The 19104-nt window shown below is 43.9% G+C and overlaps 1 protein-coding gene across 7 annotated transcripts in view; it reads right to left on the minus strand.

The window, feature by feature from the left end:
* Positions 1 to 17825, minus strand: part of NPL (N-acetylneuraminate pyruvate lyase) — a 49375-nt gene extending 31550 nt beyond the window's left edge. For 3 of the 7 annotated variants that reach the window (XM_029227358.1, XM_029227356.1, XM_029227357.1), the window contains exons 1-3: positions 13304 to 13748; positions 3645 to 3718; positions 2425 to 2512 (exon numbers count right to left, since the gene is read on the minus strand). In XM_029227358.1, coding sequence (XP_029083191.1) covers positions 2425 to 2512; positions 3645 to 3718; positions 13304 to 13371 — 230 coding nt within the window. In that variant the 5' untranslated portion in view covers positions 13372 to 13748. The other 4 variants (XM_029227353.1, XM_029227354.1, XM_029227355.1 and 1 more) reach the window with 4 other exon arrangements.
* Positions 17826 to 19104: the final 1279 nt, after the last annotated feature.

A 19104-nucleotide genomic window follows, 5' to 3' on the forward strand; every position in this document is an offset into this window, starting at 1 on the left:
TCATGGGATGGAGACACCACATCCCCGTTAAGGCCCAAGCATTGAGTCCTCCTGTGATTCTTGACTTGTTCTGTCTTTGGTAAAATGGGACCTAGCCGGGAAGTGCTAGGATCAGGTCTGCATTTGTTAAGGATAACAGAAGACTTCTGAGAGGAGAAAAGGTGGCTGGCTGGTCTGCTTTCCCCTCACCAGCAGCTTTATTGCATGACCTCCTTAAACCTTTCACTACCCCTGTCTCCTGGCTTAGGTTAAAACAATCATGCATTCCCTCCCCCTCTCCACCCAGCTGCTGGGTCTGTGGCTTTAGTACAAACTTGTGATTTCCCAATTCAGGAGGACGAGGGTCCCGAAAGCCTCTGGTCCCCATGACTTACTTCCCTTTCCTAGTCACTGCAGCGGCTGCTCCAAATCTTGACTTTTCTCCTCAAGCTCTAAATTCCACCCAAGCCCTTGTTATTGGCAGATGTCCTCGCTTCCAAGACACCATCTTAGATAAAGATTCTTCCACACACAGACTCCCTCCCTTCTCCTCCTCACCTCTGTGCTTAGCTGTGTTACCTTCTATCTATGCGTTCCTCCCAGCTTCTTAGCTGTCTCCTAAAGCTACTCTGCTTACATTTGGGTTTATTTCAAGCCCCCGTGGAGACCTGCCATCAAAGGCATCAGTTCTCCACTCTCTTTAATCTCTTCTCCAATGGCACTGTCCTTTCAGCGCGGAAACGTGCTCATTACTTCCCTGCTTTAAGAGAAAAAAAACTACCCTTCTTTTAATCTTGCTTCCTCCGCTCTAATCCATGATTCCTTCTCTCCTTCTCCTCAGCAGCAAATTTTTTGGGGTGAGAATAAGCTACCCTCACTGGTTCCCCTGCCATGTGTCTGCGGCATGCTAACCTCAGGGCAGCTGCTTCCGTGACAATGACCCAACTGGCTCTGCTCTCTCTCAGGTTAGCTGGTCATTTCCTACTTTCTCAATCCTACTGACTCTCACAGCAACTAATAATGATTATAACAAACGTTACAATGAACACAGCACCCACTGCAAACAGTTACAGTGAACTCTTATATATTACTTAGTACTATACGTGTGGCACTGCTTGAATCCTCACCAGCGCCTCACAGGATAGGTACTATTAGTATTCCTGTTTCACAGACAAAGCACAGGGCATTTAAGGGTTGCCTGAGTTCACAGAGCTACTTAGAGGCAGACTCAGGACCCAACTCAGGCAGTCTGGCTCTGCAGGCCCTGCTCTTAATCTCCATGCTCCCCCGACGCTCTCTGAAGCACCCTTCCTTCCTTCGAGCAGACAGGATCTGCTCTTCACCTCCCTCTGACCCTTCTGAGGGTTTTCTGTCTGCGCCCACTTCCCTATCCCTCCCGGTTCTGGTGCTTTTCTTGATGTTTACCCTTAGCCTTCTTCTTTCCTCACTCTGCCTGTGGTCTTTAGACTTTTGAGGCCCAGGATCTGACTGAAAATTAGCTGAAAACTGAAGATCACTAGAAAGTGCCTACGTGGACACGCATTCACATTTGGCGTATAATTTCAGAGTATCCAAGTTGCTCTAAAGCCAATTAAGGGTCCCCAAAGTGGGCAGGGGCTTTGCACTGACAACCTCTGCTCCAGGCTCACTTGAGACTTACCTCCAATCTTTGCCTCCACCTAAGACACCGTCAATCACCCTTCTCTGATCCCTGTTTACACTATTTATCGGAAGGATCAGTGTTAGTTTTCATGGTCTGACATCTCCATTGGATGGTAAGCAACCTGAGGGCAGAGATCCCATTTTATGTCTCCAGTGCCAGCACAGTGCAGAACACACGATGCATGACAGTGCAGAACAGATCACACATCAAGCTTGGTTAATCGCCGTGCTTACTGAATTGATGCTGTCCTATTTGTTTCACCATGGCACAAACTGAGTGTTATAACCAAATCATTAACTCGCTGAAGTTTAGAGGATGCAGAAAGCTCCCTAAGACTACAAGAGGAAGCACCACAAATAGCATGCTGAGACACATGCAGAGAGAACTGTAAGGAAGCAACTGGCTGATAGAACCACCAGGACCCACCCTGAGATGGGAAGGAGTACGAGCCGCTCAGCGGAAGGGCTAGGAGCTCAGCAGCCAGTACCAGGGCCCTGCTCCACAGCCCTTTAGGCCAAGGACAGGGAACCAGAGGGACTGGCCTGGTAGATAAAACAAGAGGCAGTTTCCAGTTTCCCGATGGGATCTCTGAGAGCCGGGTGTGTCTGGCTGCCCTTCCACACGGAAAGGAAGGGCCCTCCTCGGCCTCAGCTCCTCTTTCCACAAGCTGACCTCAGGCCTGATTTGTGGTCGGAGAGCAGGGAGGCTGTGTCATCTGGGGTATAGCTGTGGTCTACGCAGCTCTCGCAGATGCACGTGTTTATCTTGATGGAGCCACTCACTTGTTCCTCCCTTCTGTCACCCACTCCTCCGCGACCCGGCAGCGCTCTGAGATGCTCAGGGACAGGCCTTCTCCTGTCGTGCCATTCACTGTTCCAAACAGAGAGTCAGTCAGTGGGACCAACCGATACCTTTCGTTCTTCCAGCACCAATGCTGGCAGTGCAGGGGCAGAAATCCCTGCTCGAGAGGAAGGGACACGGAGAAACACCAGAGGACAGAATCTGGGTGTGGGTGGGTGGAGTGATGCCATGTTTCCATTTCCACCTCAGACTCAGCCTTTTTTCCATCCTCACCTTGTCAAAAGGAGTGGGAAGGTTAAGTAGGACTTGTAATTTACAAATCTCATTGTTTTCAGGGACAGAGAGTATTTTAAATGGAGACAGAGGTAACTGCCCATGTTTCAGGCAAATCTCCGAGCACGCCAGGCAGTTCTATATTTGGGCTTGAATGGCAGGAAAACCAATACCATTCAGTACTGGGATGTCACGGTGGTCATAGGTGGCAGTTACTTATGAAGACAATGGTGTGTACTACAGATCTAAAACGACCTCTGTCTATAGACCTGGGTCCCTGGACTCTTTAATCAATAGAAATTGATAAGAGGCCAGATGAGAATTCAGGCAAGGCTTTACTGAGGTTCCTGCTGCGGCATGAGGGAGGGAGAACAAGAAAGAGGTGTCCTTGCTCGCTACCCAAGGTGGCGAGCTGGTTCCTTAAAAGGGGTAACAACAGGGGCGGGCCTGTGGGTTGGGCAGGAGGCGTAGCTTAGGTGTTCTACCCACCCCCTCGGTGCTGCTGGGTGCAGGGATCATGCGCGGTACCGGCATGCTCCCAGTACCTTAGAAGTGGCAGCTGGCGTGTGGCCTTTTTGAATCTTATTGTTCATAATTGCCCCCACTGCTCATGCGTGTAGTGATTTTTACTCCCTAATAGTTTCTTCGTAGTCTGTTGCTCTCAGAGACGTTTGTCCAGGTGTAAGCACTCCAGTAAAGGGTCCCAGGTCCCAGCCTATCTCAGGTGCACTACCAAATTATATAATCTCTTGATCATCTTTTAGGTCTAAAATTGATGAGACTAAAAATCCACAAATTTTACATGGCTTAGCCAGGCTCAACCATAACCTGTGACACAATAACACTGTGACCTCCTAGCTAGTAATCTGGTGACAGCTACTTTCTAAGGACTGAGCTAGAGATATGTAGATCTCTAAAGATGACTTACCAAAGATATTCTTCACTCCCTGTTCTTCTACAAGATAATCCACATACCGACCAATGACTGAGAAGTTGATTTCTCTGAAAGACATAAAGAAAAAAAATTAGAAAAAAAATGTGTATTTATTCTTTTCTAGATTATTCAATTCATCCCCACAATTATAAACTGCTCTCTCTTGTTCATAGTTATTCAAATCCACCTAACCAGTCTGAAATTCTTAGCCTGCTCTGAATAATGCTTGGGTTTTTTTCTTCCCTTGAGTCTGGTGGTTTCTCTACTCAGCCATATGTGCCTCACTTATGTGAGAAAAGCACTATTAGTTATCCACAAAGGTTTTATGTTTAAACTTCATCACAAGTAATACTTAAAAAGTAATTAGCTTTTGCCCTTTGGGGGCAGAGTGATGGTTGGGGGCATGGTTAAACAAGAACTTAACATTTTCCATGTGGCGAGAAGCAATCATTTCTTAGGCTTACAAAATAAGAACATTCAAACTTAGTAATTTAAGAATTTTAGCACTTAATATTTGTCACAATAAATGAAGGCTTAAAGCCATTTATATGTGTTAGTGTTAAACTGAAGAGGGATAATAGTTGAAAAGGAACTTTGTCATCACTTTGCCTTTCAAAGTGTTATCTGCGGAACAGCAGTATCAGCAACTGGGGGAATTTGTTGAAAATGAAGAGTCCCAGGCCGCACACAGTTCTCCTGGTCAGAATCTGCACTGTAACAAGATATCCACGTGATCTGCATGCACTGTGCCATCTGAAGAGTACTGACCTTGCAAAGATCTGATGCTTAAAATCATATTGAGTTTAAAAAATCTAGAAACTGACTCACAGACAGATCAGATAAAGTGACCTGTTCTCAATCAAAATACAGGTGGGGGGACTTGCCTGGTGGCGCTGTGGTTAAGAATCCGCCTGCCAATTCAGGGGACACAGGTTCGATCCCTGGTCCAGGAAGATCCCACATGCCGCGAAGCCACAAAGTCCGTGTGCCACAACTACTGAGCCTGCGCTCTAGAGCCCGCGAGCCACAACTACTGAAGCCCGCACGCCTACAGCCCGTGCTCTACAAAAAGAGAAGCCACCGCAATGATAAGCCCACGCACCGCAATGAAGAGCAGCCCCCGCTCGCCGCACCTAGAGAAAGCCAGCACGCAGCAACGAAGGCTCAATGCAGCCAAAAATAAATAAAATTTTTAAAAAATTTACTAAAAAAAAATACAGGTGGGGAGGATGGAGGATGGAGAAGGAAAATACAAAGGAAAATGGTGGGGCAAGTGTGTGCTAAATGTTGCAGAATGCATGGTTGCCAAGAACACTCAGTACTAGTTGGCTAGTACTTTTGCATTTTAGTCAGCGGGGCCAGAGAATCCTAATGTAATTTTAACCTTATTAACATTCTTTTCATCTTTACTTATTGTATTCCTTAAAAAACAAAAGGGAACCAAAATGTCTGATGCATATAGAAAACAAAGACATCAAAGTGTATATGTCAAAGGGAATAGGAACAAGAGATAAAAACAAAGAATGGATAGGCAACCACTGCCCACAACACTCAAGAGACAACTAGTCCAAGCTGCCACTTGGGAAAAGGTAGGTTTTAATGTAGTTAAAAGGCCTGCAAGGGGAGCAAACTCTCTCCATAATGGCTCATGCCTGAAATATCGTTAACACTGCCCCTCCCTGTCCCACTTGCTCAAATGCCGAATCTTCGCTTCTCAGTCTCACTAAGACTCCAAGATGGGGGAGTTAGCTGCCTAGACAATCCACCTCAGGACCTTCATTTAGGTCAGCTTGAGCCGCTCAACTTCTTGAAATCTCTCTGCCTCAGATATTTCTGACCACTTGGAACCACACCTTTACACCACACTAGCCCCTTGCTGCTTCCATCAGCTCTTCCCCACTTGGGACAAGCCCTGAGATGCAGGAACGATTAGCTGGGGCTTTGTTTGTGTGACAGTAACTTTGGTTTTGACCAATGATGTCCATCTACTCATGCAAGCAACTTCCCAATCGCAGATTGGAAACTGGAAATAAAGCCTCTGGGCAATAGCTTGTGTTGGAGTCACAGATTCAAACGCAGTGGCTCCTGCACACTTTCACTGAAGTCTTGACACCTCCCCAGTCCCACCCTGGCCACATACTGAGACACTGAGAGCAGGCCTGGCCTCTTCTGCAAGGAGGAGCCTGCAGAGCTCCAGATGATTGAGGCCTGGTAGGCACCGTACTCGCTTTGATGTGCTTTCTTTTGGTTTAATCTAATGTTTTCTTATTTGGAAAGGGAAGCTAGAGAGCTTGTTTCCATTTCCAGAAGTCCTTAAGGAAGACATTTAGTCTTTTTGGGTGCATGTGTGTATCCCCAAAGTGGACTCTAAACTCAGCAAGGACCCCCACTACCAAGTGGCACTCTATTGGCCAGTCCAGCACAAGTGCTCAGCACTACACCTGGCTTCAATTAAAGGCTCAATCATTATTGCTGTTATTATTCCTCAGTGACAAATTCCTCACACCCTCAGCAAAGTACATATCTCTATTATCATGAACATCACTCTGTACACTGTTTATGCCCACCCTCCAGTCTGGAGCAAGGACTTCCTGAAGGCAAGAACTGTGCCTTTTATACCTTACAATCTCTCATCTGCACCTGGCACAGCACAGACACTCAACAAAGGCTAGTGAAGGAGACTTGATGCAGGAATTTATAATGATGATGAAACACCTATAATCTCTGCTTTAAAAGCAGATTATCTCCACACTTGCTGGATGTGTTTACATTTCACTACCATATTAACTGAGCAAAGAAAATAGCATATATAAATAACTAAAATATTGAGAAAAATACAACAAAGGCTGTGACTGGTTGGAAAGTATAGAGGTTCAGCAGGGGACTGATAATTCCACTTAGGGAGGCTGGGAAGGAGACTTCAAGGACAAGGTGGATCTGGAATAAATAGGGTGAAATCCTATGATCCTCTTTCCCTCTGACTGTATTGAGAGCTGCTATTTGTCTGGCCCTACTCTGGTGTCCTCCTTCTAGAGAGCTGGCCACACCCTCAGGCAGATCTAGGCCAGCATGTGAACCCTCCAGCTCCTTCTCCTTCCTCAGAGAACTCCACGCTATTTTATGGCGTCAGTGTAGTGCTTTTGTCTACACTCACCCCCTCTCCCCAACTCCTTTAGGCCTTGCTGGATGACAAATACGATAACTCCACTCAGGTTAGGGGTGCTAATGGGTGATACATCATCTATTCCTTCAAGAAAGCAGTTTGCTTTTTCTTATAAAATGTCCCTAGCCTATAGGAGTGACACTAATGGTGGAATTCTGGGGCAGTGGCAGAGCCCCCCACAATGTCCTTGGACTTATGGTCTTTTGGAACTACCAAATCTCCTTACAGAGATCAGAGGTTGAAAAGGGATGGCTCCTAAATGTGTTTTGTTTGACTTTCACAACGTTAACATTTCTTTTCATGTTGAAAAAAAAAACAAAAAAACTTTGTTTGAAAAGCCAGACAAGGGAAATGCAAATCAAAACCACAATGAGATATCACCTCACACCTGTCAGAATGGCCATCATCAATAAGAACACAAATGTTGGCACGGACGTGGAGAAAAAGGAACCCTTGTACACTGTTGGTGGGAATGTAAATTCGTGCATCCACTATGGAAGACAGTATGGGGTTTCTCAAAAAAACTAAAAATAGAACTACCATATGACCTAGCAATTCCACTCTTGGGTACATACCTGAAAAAGACAAAAATACTAATTTGAAAAGATGCATGCACCCCAATGTTCATAGCAGCATTATTTACAATTGCCAAGATACGGAAGCAAGCTGTGTCCATTAACAGATGAACGGATAAAGAAGATGTGATATATATACAATGGAATACCACTCAGCCATAAAAAAGAACGAAATGTTGCCATTTGCAGCAACACAGATGGACTTGGAGGGCATTACGCTAAGTGAAATAAGTCAGGCAGAGAAAGACGAATACTGTATGATAGCACTTACATGTGGAATCTAAAAAATATAACAAACTAGTGAATATAACCAAAAAAAAAGAATACTCGCAGATACAGAAAACAAACTAGTGGTTACCGGTTGGAAGAGGGAAGGGGAGAGGGGCAATTTAGGGTTAGGGGGTTAAGAGGTACAAACTATTAGGTATAAAATAAGCTATAAGGATACATTGTACAAGGGGAATATAGCCAATATTTTGTAATAACTATAAATGGAGTATAACCTTTAAAAACTGTGAATCACTATATTGTACACCTGTAACTTAGATAATAAAAAAAAGAAAACCCGATGATCTAACAAGGCCAGGCCCGCATTTCCATACAGCACCAACTGGCTAGGAAGAGCAGTGGCTGTCTGCTTTGGAGGCACAGAAGCCCCCCGGGTCACCTCAGGGATTTCAGATACCTGCCTGACTGTAGGTGCGAGGTTTGCAGCCCTTGACAGAAGATGCTCAGGGCTCCAGTCACAAATGGGCCCACGGAAATCACCCAGAGGTGTTACCATATTTGTCAAAGGCACCCCAAACAGCAGGGCTAGGGTGGCAAGAGGATGCTAATTCTCTCTGAGGACTTTGCTCCCTTCCCTATTTTCCCACCCTACGCTACCTCCCTAGGGTGCCTGGGTTTATGTTCATTCTTGCAGGCACTGAACCAGTTATTGGGCAGCCACCACAGAGAGTGGAAAGAATGAGATTAGGTAATTATTCTCCCCACTGGCTGGCCGTTTGGGGCTTGCTGCTCCTGGAAGGTGAGAGATGGCATAGGCCAGTTCACTTGGAAAGGCTCCACTGGCTTTCCACTGCCTCATCTCTTCCTTCGTGAGCGCTACAAACACCTCTTAGCACCTATGGGGAGAGTGGCCCAGAACCAAACTCCATGCTTGCTGTAGACATTCTCATACTTTTTGTTTTGAAAACGTGAACAGATTTTTAACGCTTTAGTTTTGTTTTTTGTTGTTGTTCTTCTTCTTTGGCCATGCCGCATGGCATATGGGATCTTAGTTCCCCCACTAGGGATTGAACCTGCGCCCCCTGCATTGGAAGCGCAAAGTCTTAACTACGGGCCCATCAGGGAAGTCTTAACTACGGGACCATCATACTTAACTCCAATGTAATGTCTTAATTTCAGTTTTCATTGGTTCAGATTCTTTGTCTTAGGACCACGATTTTTTAAAAATAAAAGTACTTATCTTTTTTCATATTACAGAAGCTATATATTTTAGAAAGTACACACAATAAAAAAAAAAAACCACTCAGGATCTCCCTAGAGATTATTACTCTCATTAGTTTGATGTTTTTCTATTCACAAATACACAATATAGTATTTTCTTAAATAAATGTAGTCATATGGTACATAGTACTGTAATATTTTTTTCACTTAGCATTCCAAATTGGATATTTTCCCACATTCTCAGATATTGTTACTATACTGGCTGCACAGCATTTCATTGTATGGAAGAACGTAATTAATTTAGCTAAGCCTCTATTCTTGGACATTTAGTTTACTTCCAAACTATGTAAGAGGGGGGAACGTTTATCAAATGATTTTTGCCACAAATTGAGGCCTAGAGTAGGTGAATTGTGAAACTACATGTAGATTATATCTCTTCTCTTAGTGTATATGGATAATAGAATTTTTCTGAAGCAGCTTTTCAGAGAAAAATCCCTACTGCTGTACATTTCTTCTCCCGGTGCATCACACACGGTGAAAGACTTTCACTTTATTTGAGAACACGAATCAACAGGACAGATTCTTTTCATAACTGGCATGAGCTGGCATGCATATCAGAAAATCTGACGTTCTATCTCTTTGCCTATTATATGTATACTTCACCATTCAAAATCAGATGGAAGTTATGTGCCCTTTCTGGCAAAATGACTACTTGGTTACTTCAAAATTCCTTTGGCAGAGAAGCATGCAGGGACAATACCTACCCCACCTTGCCAGAGGTAGAAAACATCCTGTTCTGGAAATCTGGGTCATTTAGTCTCCCCTAATAGTTACAAAGACAATAATCTATACAACTCCGCATCCAGCAGGCCAGGCCCTTTCTGACTGGTTGGGTAACAGGTTTGTTGTTACTAGAGGGTGTTGTGAAGATTCCCATGGTGAAGTCAAGGGCATTTGAGGGAGAAAACACAACTTTTTTCTAGACATTTTGGCCAATCTGAAATGGACTTTCTGTTCTAACGACTGTGAATGTACCCAAAGGAAAGTGATTTCTTGAAACAACTAAGGAAAGCAAAAGTCTTTCACTCTAGTGTAGAAAAAGATGTGAGTTGGGATGGGTAGCGATAGACCTTTCTTTCCAGCTATGTGTTAATCTTTAGGATCTTGGTTAATCTTTAGGATCTATTTTTGCAACTGCAAAAATAGAGATAACAGCTCTCTCTCACTGAGCTGCTGTCGAGATTTAAGTGGAATATGTCCATTAAAATGCCCAGCATGAAGACTGACATATAATCTTTAGCCAATCAGTATTAGCTTCCTTTCCTCGTGAAATAAAATTATTCACTCATGAAATAACCAAATTTACCACACCCTGTGCTAGATGCTGAAGATACAAAGATAAGTAAGATACGTGCTCAGTCCCTGTGTACGGTCTGGTACCCAATAAATACCTGCATAAGGTTAAGTAGCTCATAGCCTGTTGGGAGAGACAGGCATGTAACAAACAGCTACTGTAACAGCTCTCATAAATAATTGTGATGTAATGTGAAAAGGTAGGCACAGGATACTATGGGACCACAGAGGAAGGACTCTATAATGCTTTCTATGGAAAATGGGGAAGAATCACCAGAGGATGGTTTTGACGGATGAATAGATGTATTCAATTGGAGCAGGGAATGGAGAGGGTGACGGTAGAAAAAGGCAGAGGAAACAATGTGTAAAGGCACAGAGGGAAGAAAGGGGATGAGGTGTTTGGGGAAATAGAAACGTGGCAGGAAAGGTAGACTGTAAAGGACTTCCTATGTCAGCCCAGGCTCCTGGGCTTTAACCTTCAGACCAGTTCATCCCAGACTTTTATGTGCTAAAGAATCATCCAGGGACACCGTTAAAATGCAGGTTCTGGTTCAGTGGTATGTAGCAGTGCCTGAGTTTCTGCATTTCTACCAAGTTCCTATGTGACGCTGGAGCTAATGGTCCATGGCCTGTACGAGTAGCAAGGCTTAGACAAAAGGGAATTCAGACTCTTAAAGAGTAAATCTAACAAATGATTAGATTTATTTATGAGGACTGGACTACAGTGCGGAGGATAGATTGGAGTTGCAGGTACTCAGGCATTCTTACTTAATGGAGATCACCACAATATTCCTAATAATATTTAACATCAGAGGACTTCAGGCTCTTAGCATTTGAATGGGCCTTAGAGATAATGTGGTTGAACTCTGTCTCTTCATAAGAAATGAGAGAAATTTACAAGTTGACAAGAGCTCCCCAGGGTCAGACAGCTAGTGGTATCAAAGCTGGTGGTCAAGAACCCAGATACTCTAACTAAAATCTTTTTAACCATGTTTTTTTTTTTTTTTTTTTGACCTACCTCCCCTTTAACCATGTTTTTGCTGACAACTTTCCCACTCTAGGACATCAACTTATATTCAGAGTTGAATCATTAGAATTATGAAGAAAAAATGTTCAGCCATTCTGAATTACGGAGGCCATGGTTTACTCTAAGAGCCAGGTTAGGAAAACTCCTATGATGGCTGGTCCCCAGGCAGAATTTCCAGGTGTTAGATTCCATGTGGCTCTTCTTTCTGTCCTGTCTCTTAGAAACACGTCAGAAACGCAGATTCCCTTGTGGGCAAGTGGGTTAATGGCTACCTGCTATTGGTGGGTGCTCCAAACCTGCTTCATACCTATAGGAATGTTTGGATAGAGCAGAAAGATGGAGAGAAAAGGGAACTAACAAAACTTACATGTCTACTATGTGCCATGTACTGACACACATTTTGATTTAATTTAAATTCTTACAAGGCCCTTATTAAAAAAAATGCATTTTTATTTTTATTTCACACCTTAGGAAAGTGAGGGTCCTAGAAGAGAAAAGAATTCATGAAGAAAGAGGAAATTGTGTAATGGAGGCAACAGGGTCAGAGGTATTTGGGAAACAGAGAAGGATCCGGAAAAACAGAGTCATTTTAGTTATATCTAATATGCGTGGGTCCTGGTGTCCCAGGAAAATGGCAGGATAGAGAAAGCACAGTGACACTCCGCAGGTCCCAGGTGAACAAACAAGACTTAGAAGAAGCCACTTCTAGGCTAAGAGGGGTCTGATTAAAACGGTTAAAGTAGCATCAACCAGATGTAGTGTTTTGAGCTTGCAAACAGGATCTTACTCCATAACAGGAAGTAAATCCTGTCTGCTCATACAATCACATGCCTTCCGTTTTATCTGCCCAACAAGTGGCTGACACATTGAGGAGGAGCTGACTTTAGTCTTTCTTAGGGCTTGTGGAAATGGAGAAGCAACAGAAAAAAAAAATTGCTATTAACCATTGAATAATTTACATGCCATCTCAGCAAGAATTTTATTCAGACCAAGTAAAGATGTGATTTTTTCAAGAATCTTAGAAGCCAGAAGTCTTGAACTCCAATGATCTCAAGGAAAACTGTGATATGGTCAACTCTGAATGAGAATGGTAAAAGTCATAAGAAATTTCATCTACTTTAAAGGGGTAGGGTTAAGGTTTACAAAATTCAGTAACAGAAGACCAAAAATGTAAAAGCCTTACTTAAAGATACCTTAAATACCTCATCTTCTGTTTACTTCTTATGCCACAATAGCAATTCAAACTTATTGACCTAAGCACATACTGACCCCATGCTAAACACTATTATATGGATTATCCCATTTTAATACTCGTAACTCCATGATGTAGGTATGACTACATTTAAGTTTTATAGAGGAAGAAAGGAGAAGCTTAAAGAAGCCAGAATTCTGACTGTTTTGGCAAACTGACTCCTCTAACAGGTTAAAACACTTAGATCCAGATGGTGGATGAATCCCCAACTTATTAATGCCAATGTCCAGGGGGGGAGTTATATATTGCTCATGGACGCCCGGGGCACATGGCCACTAACTGCTAGTACCAGCAAAGGGACCGCCATAATATTCACTGGAAAATGCTTGCTTGGGTAACAATTTCTCAGCAATCACCTGCTGTTACCTCCCTCTTGCAAGCTCCCAAACATTTAACCAATGTTGAAATGTGACTGTAAGACATGCCTAAGGGGGCCGTCTGGCAGCTACCTTCCCCACTTTCCTCACGGTAGGACAATTTCATCACGTCCACGGACAGTCTAGAGACAGGATCTAGAGGCCAGAACTTGATATCAAATCCTGCTAAAATGAGATTCTCCTCACCCAACTCCACTGGCCTTATTTGGGAAGGCCAGGGCTCTGCTGAAATGCAAGAATTTGCTTTGTGGGGCTACAGACACTGGGAGGAAGGCAAGCTGCCGTATCTTACCTCGTCTCCTTCTGCACTGTTTGTGAAATAGAGACCTCTTCTCTGACTTGGGGTCAGAGACAGTGCAGGGGCAGAAGAAGCTGCAGAGTCTAATCGACCGCTGCTATAGAGACCTTCTGACCATTGGGGTGGAGGGAGATCCCTTTAGTCCCAAACCATAGTTACCCATGCTCAGTCATTGGCGTGATGGTCGCAGCAACAAGACCTTGAAGTTTCTTCTTCGGGGAGGCCATTGAGCTGCTGAAAAAGTCTGGAAAACATACAGCGTAATTCCTCTCCTTCTTCTAGGAATGTCAATTAATGATAAAACTCCGGGTCAAAGTCTGTTCCCACAAAGTTTGAACTGTGAAAAATGCTTACAAGTATACAAACACACAGAGCAAATGAGAAGAATGTAAAATGTGACAGCTTCATTTTACAGAGGAGGAAACTACATTTTAAAGACAGGAGATTTGGAGACAAGAAGAGAGCAATGTTCTGGGAAAATACCATTGGAAAGGCCTCCTGTTTTATCTATATGGATGACTGAGGCAATCTGAAACCTCAGTGAGCAGGGGTGAATAAGAGCAGAAGAAAGAACCTAACTCAGCGAGGTCGAATATATAAAAAACTACTTACTGCTCAAGTTGAAATATGGTCAGGAGAAAAGAGACATTCTTATCTCTTTCTATACCTTCATACTGTTAAGCAAGAATCTCCCCTAAAATCAGTACTTAAGTCTTAAGGCTTCAGTGTGATCTACAAGACTATCTTCAGATTTACCTAACTATCCTTTCATATGCTGGTTTTGACCAGTTTTTCCCTGTTTTTTCCTAGCTCTAGTAAATCGCATCACAAACATTTATTCACCTCTCCCCCACTAGACCAAGCTCCCCCAGGACAGGAAACAGATTTCATTTGCCTTTGTTTTCTCTGCACTGAGTGGTTTGCTGGAAATCTCGTGTTCAATTAAAAAGTGATGAATATATGGGTGATTGAATGAGGTGTTCAGATTGTAGCTTGATGACGACTTCCACAGATGGGGAGATCGCTTCTGAGACAGTGAACCTGGCAACACTCATTTGAGGCAAAAGCATCCCTCACCACCTGGCAGAGAGTGTACCTGTCCACAACCAGCGTAAAAAAAGCCAAGAAGTTGCCCACAACAGGCAATGAGAGGCAAAAGAGCATCCTGGTTAATAGCCTGCATTCCATAGGTAGACTGCCTGGTTCAAACCACAGCTCTGCCACTTAACTAGTTATAGAAGAATTGTTATTTTTTGAGCTGTAGGACATGAAAATTCGAAGCCACAAATGCAAAGTCTAACAATTGAAGAAGAAAATAAAATATAATCAGACAGTATTTGGTGACAATTGTACAAAAGATGTTTGGCTTAGAGAAAATACCAGAGAGGGTATATTATAGTTCTGAGGTCACTGGCACATTTAAAAACACAAATGCCCACTAGCAACTTACATCTTACCCACATAATGTAATAATTATGAACTATCTCATTTTGTTTGTTCTTTATAACTGTTAATCTCATCTCCCCAAATAGGAGTATAAACTTCCAGAGTAGAGATCATTCCTTCTACTTTTTCTGTATCTCCCAAGAGTCCTGGCTCAGGTGAGCCCTTGAAGCTAGAAACAGGGCAGAACAAGGACAAAAACATGAAAGGGTACAGTGTGGCAAAACTTATTGCTTTTGTGAAAGGCCAACGATGATACCTCCCCTTATAAACAGATACATCCCTGGTGAGGCTTGCTCCTGAAATTAAGCCCAAATCCTTCAAGTAGCTTTGCTCTGTACTGAAGGGGAATAAAGGGGAACCTTAAGAGATATATAGGATACTAGGGTTTCTTTGACTTTTCCTAGTTTGAAGATGAGACTAACTCCTGTTGGAAGTTTTGGAAGAGAAATGTAATCACCTGGCCCATGGGGAAAATGCAAGGCCAATAACACAGGCCCAGTCTACCCCAGAGGAAGGTCTGAGCATCAAATGAGGTTGATGTTGTGCCCGCTGCGCATCTTCCCTTGGTCTTCCTGCATGCACCTCAACTCGAGAGCCCAAAGCGAACCTGCCACCTGGTCTTCTAAACAATTTCTTCCTTTGCTCCTTACAGTAGAGGGGTTAGAGCACCAGCTCTGGAGACAGACTTCCTGGGCCTATATCCTGGCTCCATCACTTACCAGCTGGGTGACTTTGGGACTGTTATTTAACCTCTCTGTACTTCAGTTTCCCCTTCTGTAAATGGGGATAACAAGCATCATATTTCACAGGGTTGTTGAGAGAATTAAATTACTTAATTCTTGTAGAATAATTAATAGCAGTGCCAGGCACATAGTAAGTACAGGTTCAGTCCCCTCCATGAAGTCTTGTCTGCTGACCACAGGACGTTAGCAAGTAGCATTCCTTTATCAGCACACTCCTTCCTGTCATCTCAGCTCCACTGGTACCCCCCTCCCCAACCCTGGCTACTCTTTTCTATTCAGAGTCTAAGTCATTTCAGTTCCAACTGTTATCTTCTTTCCCTGCAATCCTTCTCTCCCGCCTTACTGCCCCTCTCCTAACTTACCCTTTGTTACCTCTTATCTAGACCATTGGGCACAACTCCATGTCCAAGGGGCCCGTAGGGACTCAAGAAAGTTCAAGTGATAAGAGTCCAGAGAGCTAGGTTCCACATTAAAAGTCTCCTAAATTGAAAAGTACTAGGCTGTACACCCTAGATTTCCATATTCTTGTGCTTTTGGCTGCATTTCTTTCATATTTAGAGCAGTTACAAGGATATTCTTAGGATGGTCAAAAGCTTGGACTGGCAGATAGATAGATAGATATAGATATCCATATATCTCAAATTAAGTGCACTTAAATACAGTTTGATTGGTTAAAGATATGGGGCCTGGGAGTCACTGTCCTAATCTCAACTCTCTTCTTCAAAATAGTCAGGCTGCCAGAGTAACCGCCCAGTAGCTCAGACATTTCTGATCTTGCTTTTGCCCTGCCGGAAAAAGGCCAGTTAACTTCTTCCCGGCTTCCACAGGACAAATACCAAATTCCATGGTCTGGGTCTCCATACAGATGTCTTCACACCTGAAGTGCACTAGCCCAGTTGGTCCCCACTGCTACCTACCTTGTGCTGGCTTGTCCGGCTCTCCCACCCAGAATGGCAACATCTCCCACTTCAGTTCCTTCAGTATAACCAACTTTCAGAACTCACCTTAAAAACTAGAGAACATTCTCTGATGCCCTAAATGAAAATAACTTCTTACTCTTCAGAATTCCCTCAAACATTTGCTTTTCATTAAAAACTTTACATAAGAGATATTTAGCAAGGTAGTTTTGACTTGTCCGTCTAGAGTGTAAGCCATCAGGGGGCAAGAACAGCTTCAAAAATCTGTCTTTGCACAGAGCGATACACCAAGTAAACGAGCAAAGACTGCTGGCTTTGTAAACTGTGAAACTGCTACAGGAAGAGATGGGGTAAAAAATCACAACAATCGTAACTGAGAATGATCCAGATTTTGTAAATTCGAGTTTTAAATAAAAACTGGGTAATGTTACGCTTTCAAATTCGTCATAGTTTGTATCAAAAACAAATAGAGGACTTCCCTGGTGGCGCAGTGGTTGAGAGTCCGCCTGCCGATGCAGGGGACACGGGTTCTTGCCCAGGTCCGGGAAGATCCCACATGCCCCAGAGCCGCTGGGCCCGTGAGCCATGTCCGCTGGGCCTGCGCGTCCGGAGCACAGCAATGGGAGAGGCCGCAACAGTGAGAGGCCCGCGTACCGCAAAAAAACAAAAACAACAACAAAAAAACCCGCAAACAGAATGTTCTCCAGCCTAAGGCTTAATAAGAATTTAGAATGTTACTACTGAAACACTTGGGCAGGGCCTATTACTCTCGAAATCTTACACCTTTATCCACAGACAAGAATCCTTAGTGCAAAGAATTCAGGTTGCCTAAGTCAAATTCTCTTAAAAGGGAAAAGTTAAAAAAAAAAAATCTCTGGGGAAGGTGGAGGAGGAGGATGCAGCTCTGGGCATGAGGAATCACTCGAGAGAGAAATATTAATACTTGGAAAGGAAGAAACAAATAGAGAACCTAAACAAACAAACAAAAATGCAGAAATACAATTTCCCATCAAATGAAGGGATTGTATCACACTTAATCACTAAACTCTCTTCCCCCCAGTGGCTGCCTCTGATCATTTTGAAAAAAGGATCCTTAGGGCCCGGCTCTGTGGTCTGGACAGAATCCAGGGGAGTGGGTCCCTCCACCCCGCCCGTACAGACACTCGCCCGGGCCGGGAAGGTGTCGCGTTCACACTTCCTCAGGCTCCATTTCCCAGCTCCCCTGTCTTGCCCTTTGCGTCCGGCCGTTCGCGCCTCGCCCACCGCCGAGTCCAGTGCCCCGGCCCTCTACCCCCGTTCCCTGGCTGTCGGTCAGTCTCCATCCGTCCGTCCGTCCGTCAGTCCACGCCTGCGTTGCCGCGCTCACCCAGACGCCGCTGGTCCACCTCCGCCGCTCCGCGCCGCGCTCCCAACCGCGCTCTTTATCGCCGGGGCCGCGCACCACGTGCCCGCCCCGCCCCGGGGCCTTGGGGCTGTAGCGCCGCCCCGCGCCACCCCGCGCTCCCAAAGCGTTAGGCAAAGGTGGAGCTCCCTGTTTTTGAGGGGGCCCCCGAACGCCGGGGCCTGAATGAACATGGGCGCGCAGTCGCAGCTTCCTGATAGTTGCGCGCATCTGAACTTGCACTTGGGTGCCCGCAGCGCGTGCTCACCCGCGGCTCGGCCCTGCTGCAGCCCCCCTTCTTCTGCTAGGCCTTTCCTAGCACTTCCGCGTCCTGGGCTCCTTTCCGTCTTAACTTTTCTTCTGTCCAGGGCCCTGCAACAACAGGTATTTTGTGGTCCACTTGCAGGAACGTCAAGAGTTTATTTTCTAATATCAAGTGCTGTGTTAATCAGGAACACAGCCATAAACAAGTCCTCAGCTTTCTCTTGCTGATGTGAATTAACCTCAATTTTCCATAAAAGGCAATGGCTGATGCTTGTTTCATTTAGAAAAAAATGAATTTCTCAAAGTGCTTTCTGGTTTGCAAAGTGCTTTTATATCCATTAGGATAATTCTTTCATTGCACACAGCACCAGAAATTAATTCATTAATGAATTCATAAAACAGTTCTGTGTGGTGGGTACTATTTTTTTAATTCATATTTTACAGATGAGGACGCATTCTCCCATTTTATAGATCAGAAACCGATGTTTAGACAGTTAAGTGATTTGCCAAAGGCCATAGACCCAGTGAGTGGTTGAGCCGTAGTTTGATTTCAAGTAGTCTGGGAGCTGTTACTATTAACTGCTATTCTGTTATCCTGCAAAAAAGGAAGGAAGGAAGAAAGAGTCCTAGTGACACCTATTTGTTTTGTAGTGTTAAAAAGAATATTATATTCCAAGGGGACAATGTTAGTATTTTTTTTCAGTCATATTTTAATATATGCAAAATTAAGTATTTCAACACCCAAAAGATATAAGCCATTAGGGTTAATATTGTCAGCCAATAAGCCAGTATTCTGAATATATTTTATATAATATTTTATAAATAAATACATGTTTATATAAATATATAAATGTTTATATATATTTGGTAGTACACAGCAGTTCCTTATTATAATGTGTTAGGATTTGCTAAGAAGCAGATGCTAAAATGGGAGTTGCTGTGCAGGAGATTTTTGGGGAGAGGGAGCAGGAAAAGGCGGGGAGAGCCTTTAGGTTGTCATAGAGGGCTGACACCCTTGGAAGGAGAGATGGAAAGAAAGAGGGGAGGGTAGAAAGAGTCTCATTAGAATGGGGGGCGGTGCACATCCCAGTATCCACTGTCTGTCCTGAAGAAACTCACAGCCTCTACTGTGAATTGTGGGAAAGGCATTTATTTTAAAAAATATATACAGACCTGTGCAAAGATGCTAAGAAACCCTGAGGGGAGACT

This window comes from Monodon monoceros, unplaced genomic scaffold (genome assembly GCF_005190385.1).
Source record: "Monodon monoceros isolate NGI ecotype Baffin Bay Population unplaced genomic scaffold, NGI_Narwhal_1 Super_Scaffold_18, whole genome shotgun sequence".
Taxonomy (NCBI): Eukaryota; Metazoa; Chordata; class Mammalia; order Artiodactyla; family Monodontidae; genus Monodon; species Monodon monoceros.